The sequence below is a fragment of the Acanthochromis polyacanthus genome, chromosome 6, assembly GCF_021347895.1.
Source record: "Acanthochromis polyacanthus isolate Apoly-LR-REF ecotype Palm Island chromosome 6, KAUST_Apoly_ChrSc, whole genome shotgun sequence".
Taxonomy (NCBI): Eukaryota; Metazoa; Chordata; class Actinopteri; family Pomacentridae; genus Acanthochromis; species Acanthochromis polyacanthus.
The window spans coordinates 16,722,897-16,734,604 of record NC_067118.1 but is presented as its reverse complement, the minus strand read 5'-3'; the positions used below and the strand labels follow the sequence as shown (position 1 = coordinate 16,734,604).

Sequence of the window (11,708 nt, the reverse complement as noted above, 5' to 3'; positions counted from 1 at the left end):
CTAAGACTAGACAATGGGAAATCTGCATTTGTGTGATCTATGCTTATGGTAGGCCTGTTACAATGATTACATTATCAACTCATCAATCAGAGTCCAGATAATTTTATTCATTGTCTTAGATTTGTGGTTTTATTTTCTGATGCTCTTTATTTGGGACATTTCTTACAATAATTCTATAATCCAATATTTGGATATTCTTAAGAATTAAGGATCTACTTATTATCTTAAAATTATATTTTGGCCAAAAAGGTCATTGTTGTCACAGGTTATGTCTTACTCAGATATATAATACTAAAGCAGTATTCATACCATGTGGACCAAAGATAGTCTCTGGTTTACCTTTCTCTGTCTGAGCTCTGCATGCCTTCATTTCTCTCTCTGAACTCTTCCTCCTCCATCTCCTCTCTGGGATGTGCTTCCTCCTCTCTTCTTTTAGGCTGGGAAAAGCTGGTGGTGGTTCCCTTCCTCTTCATTCTTTAATGTCTCCTACAAGATTCACACTGACTGAACTCTATTTTTCCTTTGATAATCTTCATTGTTAGCTATGATACAATCTGATGTGGACAACTTAAAGCTTAAAGAGGTTCTTAACATGTAAACATTTTTAGAGCTGCAAACTTAATGATATGACTGTACTATAATGAAACACATCAGTGTTGGTGCTATTTTGCCTGGAAAATCCAGACTGACTTTATTTATGTATTAATATAAATACAAATAAAGGTAGTCTGGCATTGTGATGATACGAGATGATTTCAAAAAGAAGGGGCTAACGAATGCAGCTTGAACGAGAAAGAACCAATCAGCATAACACGGATGTGACGCACAAACAAATCGACCTTGAAGTCCATGTAGTCCAAACAACAATGGCATGCAGCCGAGAAAGCGTCGTGGTGAATGATTACTGCCGTTTTTGTCACAAAAATCTGCGAATACATGGGGTACTCTCAAGTACAACACTTATTTTTGAAAAGGCTACGCAACAAAAGACTCCTTCTGAACGATTAGCGGTGTTAGGAATAACTTTAAATCGGAGCCAAACCAAGTCGGTGCGTATGTGTAAAAGTTGCTTAAATTTACTCACACGCTTGGAACGGGATTTTCCTCTGTACCAACAATGGCAAGAAGCCGAAAGTAACGAGCCATCCACTGCCTCCTCATCATCGGAAACATTAAGTGAAAAGAGGCAACGACTAACGCCATCCAAAACGCCAAGAAACTATAGGCACTCTACAAGAAACCACAAAAAGATTCGCTTTGTGCCCCCCCCCCCCCCCGGCATCATCTTTATGGGTAATCCAGGCGCTGAAGATGATGCAGCATTAACTCCCGCCTCCCGTGCTATGATTGGTCGTACCAAACTGTACCGGAAGGGAAACGCGATTCAATTCGCCCAATGCCAAACTGACTCTCCTGTATCTCCTAACATGGAGATAGGAGATTACATGGAGATTCAGTTTGGATTTTCCAAGCTAGGTGCTATTATGACCTTGGCACCAAATTTCTAAAAAAACAGGATTAAGCAAGCAGGATGTAGTTTTCAAACAGTGTATGGAAACCTGCTGTGACTGGGGGTTTAGTTGCACTTTAATGTCATGTAAAGTCTGAGTCAATGTGTGATTTCTTTTGACTTACAGTCTGTTGTCAGAACCACAGGTTGTAATTACCAAAAAGCACACACACAAAAAAACCCTTCTCAGAGGATCCCCCTCTCCCTCCGTCTCTAACATTAGCAAGCTACATAAGTGAAAATTAGCAAGCCCCAGGCTCACTGGAAACCGTGGCTCATCTCGCTGCCCCATACTTTTCGCTAGCCGAGCTGCTAGCTGAGCTGCTAAGCTGCCTGCCTGGCTAAATACTGGAGCTATGTCGAAAATTCATTTCTCCATCACTCACATGTATGAAATTACATATGGAAACAGACCCCAGGTTGAAAAAAAAAACCGAAGTTCCCCTTTAAGGCACAGTGATGGAGCTTTTATTGTGGAGGGGCCGCTGTGGAATATGCCGACTGTAAAATGTTACGCTACCTTCGAGCGGAGACACTAGCGGAGCTGTGATTTCTCAGAGCCAGACTGTACAGAGAAACAATGAGGTGACACAAAAAGAAGGTAAGCAAAGTGTTCTCATGTAACAAACCAGTATTTGAAAAGTGATAACGGGCCACATGATGACCTGCATGAACCATCATGTACAAGAAACGTGCAGCCTATGCGAACAATACGCACATCAGTGGAGGAGAGTGAAATGAAGTTGTGTAACTACGCCTAAAAATGATATTCCTCCAGCCATTTGATGTAAAAGCCTTAATCTGTACATATTTGTTTCACTTCAGAGGGATTTTCACCTTGGACTTATGGCCACAGTCATGTATGTACTGTCATTGGCTGTTAGAGCTGCCAGCGGGCTTTATAGCAGCTGTAAAGCTGACTGTCATCTATTATCATTAACAGTTCACACTCTTTGGTCTGCCTACAGGTTGTGGAACTGCACAAGTCATGCCTTTCTTGGAATTCATAGCTGGAAGCATTTCAGGTAAAACACCTGTGTAAAAAAGGAGAAGAAATGCTCTGTAAGCTGTATACATGTGGAGAAATGACATGTCCTTCCTGGTCACTATAGGTGCTGTTGGACTTGCAGTTGGACATCCTTTAGATACTGTGAAGGTTGCAACACACTGAAAACCATAAACATGACGAAATGCAGGAATCTTGCCGTTTCTTTATATTTATGTCAACATTTCAGTTAGAGTAATTTGTATTATGTAAAGTACAGTTGATTATTAACTAACTGATAATGGAGAACAGGTGGTTTTTGCTATAGTTTTGCTTTTTTAGTTTGACCATTTTCAATGTTATATAATACTGTAGGATGTTAATTGTAATATTTAACTTACTCAGGGGAATGTAGATAGCAGACTGCTCTGTTAATGTCTTATTTGATGGTTGTTTTGAATGTGCTGACTAAATAACTTGACTTTTCTAATACTTTGTACTTCATTTTTAGGTGCGCCTGCAAGCCCAGTCTGTGTATAAAGGGATATTTCACTGTGTGGCTAAAACTTATGCCCATGAAGGGGTAGGTGTCATGTGTTCTTCAGTTGTTTTATAAGATATTGCTGCATATGCACTCTTAGCCGTAGCCTTCACCAAAAAACCCTGACAGGAAATAACAGTGTGCTTGTTTACTGTGTTTTTATTACATCAGCTCAATGGATTCTTCAAGGGCATGGCATTTCCGGTGCTGACCACCGGCATCACCAACTCCGTTGTATTTGGCTCTTACAGCAATGCTTTAGATTACCTCACTCAATCTCCACGTAGCGACCGCAGTCAAGGCAAGCCGGCCTCCGCTGCACAGGTCTTCTCTGCCGGCTGCTTCTCAGGACTGGTGCAGGTAAGATCACCTGAAGTTCACTAGCTGCTTTCATCCAAACACAGCTTACAGAATAGAGCTGCAGATATTACCGCCATGTTGACTGTTTTGATGTGTTTGGGATCCACAGAACTCCATGTGCCACTATTTTGGCGGAGTTAAATACCATACTAGTTTCATGTAGCATGCGAAATTTGCTGAAGAAATCACTGAAATGTCTGTTCTGGAGTTTGCTCCAATAGGAAGTGTCATTGGTATTGTGGTGTACACTGGACAAAGGGCGGGTCTGGGAAGGTTAGCTGACCTCGAAGATTGGCAGATTGCAACATGTTCCGCCTCTCCAGATGGTTGAACTGTAGGCAGGACACCACATGCCAATACTGTGGAGATCAGTGGATGGTTTGCATGTAGGTATTGAAAAATGAAGGGGAGTCATTCCATGTCAATTCAACAAATGCTTGTTGCACCACTTTCTCAGATCCTCCCAAAAATTTTTTTGGGCTTTATTTGGGTAATTTTATGAACAAATGCAAAGTATTATGGTTATAAACATACAGTATAAGCAGTAATGATCTAATCTAATACCCATAGTCAGTCCAAACTTAATCCTCGCCTATGATTTTAGGGTTTTAAACTACTAAAAAAAGCAATTTATACTCCTTTTACATGGTCAGAATTTTTTCCCCTTCCAAAACTTTTACCCTTCTGGTGAGAAAAGTATAGAAATGAATGAAAATAAAAAAATACTGGACTGTGGAATTTCCCAAAATATCCTTATTATTTCATGGGCGACTTTATTTTGGGTTTTTCATGCCTCTATTTTAGGACTTATTCTTGTGAAAAGACATTGAAAGAATGAATTTTCTTCTTTACTAATGAAAGTTGCATAAGGTAAAAGTTTTAAAACATTAAAATAAAGCTTATTTATTGATTTATAGGCTGTTGAACTCAGGTGTAGACCCAAAATAGCCTAACTTTAGGCATTAAAAAGTGCATGTGGGATACATGGTACGCGGTTCAAATTTTTTTTGGAGGAACTAGTATGTGTGAAGTATGTGTGAACTTACTTTCATATTTGTTTCTTGTGCCAAAGATGAGCAACTGCTGAATCAATTTACTATACATTTTGATCCTCGTTTTTGTTTTTAGGAACCATTTACATGACCAACTAAAGATGAAAGATGAATCTGAAGCATCAGCATCGTAGTATAAGTTACAAAGGGCATATCTGAAGTTAATTATTATATAGACATTGTTTTTTCTTTCATACAGTAACTGAATAAGAAGAAATGGCATCACTCCCAGACTGCATTCTCAGGACAGCCTCGGTATCGTATTTGACTTATCAGCTGAATTTGAAGATTTGCAAGTGAAATTCATGCACCCAAAAGGTCCCAGCAAGAAGTTCACATGGCCTAGAAAGGATGACGTAGTGTGGGTGCCTACAGCCCACATCCTCTGTCCAATCACTGCTCCTTCAACACGCCATGGTGGACAGTACCACATATCTGGTGCAGATGATGGCCTGATTTCAGAGAAATTCAAGCAGTTCAAAGGACAGAAATAGTGGTGTGATAAGTTGGGGACAAATTACATGTTTTACATGGGACCTAAGGCAATATAACTCATTTTAACTGCAATATATTAGTTAGAATTCCTAAAAAAACGCCTATAAAACATAGTGCATTTCTTGGTTAAATTGGCCATGAAGGATTCAAGAAACAATGTTGATACTTCAGATATCAATTATTCGGATGTTTATTGTTATACAGACAAAGTTTCATGTTTCTACTCCATGTCCCACATTGGTTTCTGTGCCAATATATGTATGGTGTTTTTCAGTCTGTTTCATAAATAGGCATCGTTTTGAGGTCTAAGGAGACTAGCTAGCTCTTGGATATTTTTAGGTTAGAGAGAACTTTTAAGGTACTTTGAGATTTTTATAACATATGAACCTTGTTACTTATTAAAATTTGTGAAAAAAATGCCTAAATTCTTGAAAAATGCCATTTTCGCCAAATTTTTAAATTGCCCTGTACCACAGAGAAATGGGTATATTCATTCCAAATTTTTTTTTCCTGCTCTATTGTTAAGGTGTTTGAACCCTTCAGATCACTTGTAAGTCTATATCATCAGTCAGTTCCCAGTATTATCTTCCTAAATCAAGCCTTTCTACCTAACATATCAATTTCCGAGTGGAAAAATAGGGATTTAAATATTTTATAACTTAGCAAATAGCAATCATATGATGTTAAAACTTTGCAAGTAATCTATTCTTATGTTGGGATAGTTAAAAAAAAAGTTTGGAGATGATCAGAGGAGGTCATGCAACAAAATTTCCTCAGATTTGTTGAAATGAGATGGAATGACTCAGGGGTCTGGCAGGCAACAGAGGGCTGGTGAGATCTAGAGTCAATTTACTAAGAGGTTAGGAAACTGTTTTCAGACATTACTTGATTAGTTAATATTACACTCGTCACATGTTGATTCGAACCCTTAAAGATTAGCAAAACTATGGCAAAGACTGTCTCTTCTTCATTAACAGCCGATATGAGTTGTTAAAACCTGTATTCACCCTCCAATCCCAACCTAATACAAGGCAGATCGAGAGAGGAGGAGCACCAAGGAGAATTCAGATGTTGTGTTAAAATAACATTTGAAGTATAGAGTAAGACTGCAAGATATTGGGATCACCTGATATTTAGTTATTCTCAGATATACAGTATATTGCAACATGAAAAAACAGGAATTTTCACCAGATGACGTGAATAACTCTATTTGGAGAGAATTGATTATCGTAGAATGATTTGGGGTTTTTTGCTGGGTACTGCATTGGCATCAAAAATGAAAACCATTTTTAAAAAGCAGACGAAAGGCCACTTGTACCCTTTGTCATATGGACTAGCTCTTAAAAAAACAACATATTTTTTTCGTTGCATTGCATGAGATTTAGATCGGTCTTTGCCCTCATCATACAGAGCTGATTTAAATGCTCAAACAAAGTAATTGAGTTGTATCATGTAGGGGCAACAACTGCAAGACTCAGCTGACAGAAAGTCTTATTGGTCAACATCATTGTTTCTGTTGCCGAAATATTTCCATATAACTGATGTCACATTTCATTTTGTCACCAAATCTTCCTTTTCATGTGGAGTCTGCAACAAACTGCAACAAACTGTGTCTTTGAAATTAAGTAAAGAAAATAAAAACCTCACAGTTTCTGCAGTGTGACTTCTGTGCATGCACTCATCACAATAGTGGATGCTGAAACCATATATTATGGAGCTCTAGTATAAAGAGATATTGGGACCAAAAAGATTTCTATGGTCATTCCACCACACAGAGGTTTGAGCTGAGCTGGGCACCAGAGGCCAAGAGTCCATGAAAATCTAAACCACATCAGTCGTGTAAATTTGCATATTCTGTGTAGTAAGTGGAACCACAAATGGTTCTTTGAAGTGACGCCATTGAAGAGCTATTTCACTTTTTAGAAAGAGGTTTTTCAAACAATCATTTCTCAAAATAGTTCTTTAAAGTATCCCTAAAGGTGGCTCAAAGAGGCATTAAAATGTTCCTTTAGACACCATAAATGGTGCTTCAAAGAACTTCAGCAAAAACTGTTTTTCAGGAGCTATTTTCCAGATGGTTCTTTGTATACTCAGCTGGTTTCATTTTGATACCAGACAACAGAAAATAGGTGATTTTTAAGTGAAAAGGTCAGATGTTGTTCCTTTCACTATTGTACACTGAATATTTTGAGTTCTTGGTCAGACAGAAGAACGTATTAGAAGATACCAGGGTGGGGTGTGGAATACTGGGATGGACATTTCTCACTGTTTCTAATATTTTACAGATGAAATGCTCAATCAGTAATGAATATAATTAGAACTTACATCCTGTAATTATATGCTGTTACCTGCCATCAAACCTTGTAACTCCAAGAGCAACACAGAACCTTTAGCACTCAAGAATCACATACAGTAATTAACCCAGAAATAAACAGGTTCTTCAGTTGGTGATGGCACTGTGAAGAATCAGAGAGCCTTAAGAAGTGAGCTCCACTTTCATCAAAACAGTGCTCCTTATTAGTTAAGTTTTATCATAACTTCAAAGAAATGGAACGTTTTTGAGTCTATCATGTCTAATTTGGTTTGGCTTTCATGCACTCTGCTTTCAGGTGCTGGTTTGTGCACCCATTGACCTGGTGAAGGTGCGTCTGCAGGGTCAAACAACCACTGACCGTTACCGTGGACCCATCCACTGTGTTGCTGTCATCCTGAAGGAGGAGGGTCCCCGGGGTCTGTTCAGAGGAGGGCTGGCCCTCGCTCTGAGAGACGTGCCCTGCTATGGACTCTACTTCCTGCCTTACGAAGTGACTCGTAACGCTCTGAGTGAAAGCAGCCAAGAGCCAGGTCAGTTACAGAACCTGACTCACAAAGTCAAAATCATGATATATTTATCTGCATTGTTAGGTGACAAGATATGAACTTTCAAGACAAATGAATAGAATAGTCCAAACTGCTGTGTAAAAGGTGACCTGATTTCCAGAAGGTATGAAGTCTTTGGAGGTCTGTCCACACATTTTCTATGATGTGAGGGTCATTGTGAAATCTTCAGTTTGCACCTCACAGTTTGTTCCCGAGCATCATCCTGTTGTAGAAACTGTCCTCTTTTCATCTCTTTTCATCAATGCTTTTACAGATGCAGTGATGTTTTTCTCTTCAGAATTTGATATTTTTTTAATTGAATCTACTCTTCCCTCTACCAGTGAAATGTTTCCTATTCCACTGGCTGAAGCACAAGACCAAAGCATGATAAATGAACTCTGTGCTGAACAGTTGAAAAGACGTTCCTTTCAAGAAATTCTGCACCATTTTTCCCCTTGGCTCACCGTAGCCATGAAGTTCTGTTTTAACTTCACGAGTCCTCACCTTTGATGTTGAATTTAGAGGTGCGGATGCAGGAAAACTTTTCTGCTGTTTGCTCTTCCATGAAGGTCATATTGGTGACTCTACACTGCAGAACAGTAAACCAGCAAACACTCCAGCTTCTGGGAAATTTCTTAATGCTCTTTTGTAGTCAAACCAGGTCTATGAGCACCTGTCATGGGACATTTTCTTGGTCTTCCAGACCTCAGCTTGACTTGTATTGTTCCTGCCATTTCTTAGTTACACCAGAAGCTTATTAAGCAGCCACCTGAAAACACCTTGCTGTCTTCTTACAGCCACATACAGCTTTGAATTTTCCTGATGATGACTGTGAACAAGCCAAAATTCTAACAAATGAATTAAGGTCTGAGAGCTCAAATGTCATGGGATATTCAAGCCTTTGCATAGTCCTTTCATTTTTTAAATTGTACAAAACAAACAATACAGTAATATTTCTTTAAATGCTTTTGCACACTATTTTTTCTTATTTCATTTTTTGTCCAGAGTGCCCAGACTGTTGCATGCCACCTTATGTAAACTAGAAGTCACAGTTAAATAGCAGAAATTTGGACTTTGTGATATTTAGTTTCTTATAGTTTTGACTAACTTTAACATGTCTGCATGCTGACTTATCTTTTTACTGTTGTTATTCCTTTCTTAGCTTCAATACAGGGTGTCCCTAAAGTCTGGATGCATAGAAAATCTCGTTAACTATAATTTTTTGGCCTCCACAGATTAAATATGGCTTTATCGAAAGAAGAAAGAGTTGAACTGGTGAAGGATGGACATTTCCACAAAGCCATATTTAATCTGTGGAGGCAAAAAAATATATATAGTTAATGAGATTTCCTATGTGTCCAGACTTTCGGGACACATTGTATAATCTTCCATATAGAAGACCAACAACAAAGACCAGAAAAGTAGCATTTCTAAATGTCCTGGTTTTATTTAATGTACTATTTTTAGCATTCATGATTTCACTGACTTCCATTAATTGTGAATCTTTTCTGTCCTCAGGGAGTTTTGCAATACTGATGGCGGGTGGTGTGGCCGGTGTGGTGACCTGGGCCTGTGCCACACCCATGGACGTTGTGAAAGCTCGGCTCCAGATGTCGGGTGCCGGCGGCCGGCTGTACAGCGGGGTCCTCCACTGCATGAGAGTGAGCGTCAGGGAGGAGGGAGTGAGGGTCTTTTTCAAAGGGCTCCTCTTGAACTGTCTGAGAGCCTTCCCTGTCAATGCTGTCACATTCCTCAGCTACGAGAGTCTCATGAAGATTTTCTGTCCCCCAGCAAAACCAACTCATTCTTGAGTGTGAATAGATGCAAAATGAAATGACCTTTTGTGGAGATTTATAATACAATTTCACTGTGGGTTGGTCATTTTGTTTTCCGCTGAAATGGTGATTTAAGATGATGAGCACTGAAATACTGTTTGAAGTCTTCATGGAATAGGTCAACTCTCATGTTGCTAATGTCAGAAACAGGGACACTTTGAAGGTGACATAGTTTGCCTTTAGTTCAGTGTCCTGTGACTTAAACAGCTTTGATTGAAGATATCCATGTTAAGCTGTTTACTAGAAATCACATCCACTATACTTGACAAAATAAGAATGTACATGATTACATTTGCTGCACATAAAACACAAACATTTACCTGTTTTTTACTGAAGGGAATTAAAGTACAGTAAAGGATTTTCTTAATAAACAATTCAAAATTTGTTTGCATTGTTGAGGACAGTTGATTTTATGTAAATCTTGACCGTCAGATAAATAAATGGTAGGTGGAAGAGAATACCTGATCTTTGGCGTTTAAAAAACCTCTGCTTTGTGTAGGAGGGTCCTCAGCTCTGATCTTTGATTGTAAAGGGTGTTCAGTGTAAAATAGCTGAGATTATATAAAGTAAAATCAAAACTGAAACATTAGATATGGCTCAAAGCTCTGGACATAATAGAGAGTAGACAGATTCTGATGTGGTGTCACACTTCTGAACTCCATTGAACTGTATATACATGTAAATGTTTTTAAAACTGAATTGTAATGATTGAACAAAACTATGACAAGCACCTTTTGCCTTTTTCCTCATGCATATTTTTAATCACAAGTAGCATTAAAACACCTCAACACCTCTTCCCTGCGCTCATGTCAGCAGCGTGCCGCAAGTGCTTTACTCTAAACCTCTAACTCAACACAAACATTTCAATACTTTGTCAATTTTTTATGTTCAAAGCAATTTTATAAACTAATATTCACACTTAACACAAGAGCAGAGCCGTATTCAGAGCTTTAGTAGTTAATACTTTTATATTTTCATCCACAAATGTGAGATGTAGTCATCTCATACGTTAATTTTTGATGCTTCACTACAGAGGCTACAGCAGTCAGTGTATTAAATGTCATAGTTGGTGATTAGAACTGTGTGCTATAACTTGAAAAGAAAAAGGAGAGGACAAGCCAACCATCCCCAGCTGGAGCACCGCGAATATTCTGCCTGTGACAAAGGTAACAAACCACCACATTAATAAAATGTGCCACCATGTTTGGAGTCCATCCCAGCTGACTCAGGGCGCTCACCAAACAGAGTAGACACAAGCAACATTTCAAATCGCATAGCTTTTGTTTTACTTTAAGTACGTCCTACATCCTGGAGTTTTTGACATGCTACATTTCACAAACTATACAATACTGAATTGTCTTCTCACAGACTAAACACTATGGAAGTGTGGATGTTGGCATGCATCCCAAATAGATGCTGAGAGCTGTGCATGTGGCAAGAGGGTGTAAACAGCCACTGCTCAGTTGTATTTAAATCTACCGGACACTAAAAAAATCCTGTCTGAACACGTCTAAAAGCAGAGGTATTAGAGGTATAGTAGACTTAAAATCTGTGCAGTATTTTAGGTTTGGGTGCAATAAGGGACCTTTTTTAAAAAAAAAAAAAATTTTTTTTTAAAGTTTTGTATGTAGAACAGAAATAGCTACAACACAAAATGCAAGGTCAAAAAATATGAGTATTGTCTGAGACAAATGTAAGTTACAACATGGCTCTTAGCTTCTTACCCAATGCCAGCGTCCACCAGGTAACAGCCCCATTTCTTCCAAAGTTCTTTCCCTTCGTCTCTTTGTAGATAAAGAGTCATGATTTCCATGGAGCGTATGTGGTTGACAGTTGTTATGAAAAGATCCACAGTTGGCGGGTCTCTCTGCAACCAGCATTTGGTTTTTGCTTTTTTGGATTCAGCATAGAAGACTTTTTGGAAGTACACATCGCTTTTACATAAAGATATGGGAGGGATACTGAGGTACATGAAGAAGAATTACACGCCAATATTTATTCTCAGAATCCTGGACAGAAGGCGACTCAAATTTTCCCAGAAAGGTCTAATATATGGACTTAGCCAGAATAC

The 11,708-nt window shown here is 38.7% G+C and overlaps 1 protein-coding gene across 5 annotated transcripts; it reads left to right on the top strand.

Moving 5' to 3' along the window:
• Positions 1-1,836: 1,836 nt before the first annotated feature.
• LOC110969133 (solute carrier family 25 member 45) lies at positions 1,837-10,095 on the top strand. Of its 5 annotated transcripts, XM_022219171.2 has the most exons (8): positions 1,837-2,111; positions 2,336-2,370; positions 2,479-2,535; positions 2,623-2,666; positions 3,007-3,078; positions 3,208-3,396; positions 7,553-7,787; positions 9,321-10,095. In XM_022219171.2, the coding sequence occupies exons 3-8, from the start codon at positions 2,499-2,501 to the stop codon at positions 9,611-9,613; spliced, it is 870 nt and encodes a 289-aa protein (XP_022074863.1). In that variant the 5' UTR covers positions 1,837-2,111; positions 2,336-2,370; positions 2,479-2,498; the 3' UTR covers positions 9,614-10,095. The 5 variants fall into 5 exon arrangements, with proteins under 5 accessions (XP_022074863.1, XP_022074861.1, XP_022074864.1 ...); XM_022219169.2 differs by having other exon boundaries at positions 1,837-2,370; XM_022219172.2 differs by lacking the exon at positions 2,336-2,370 and having other exon boundaries at positions 1,839-2,111.
• Positions 10,096-11,708: the final 1,613 nt, after the last annotated feature.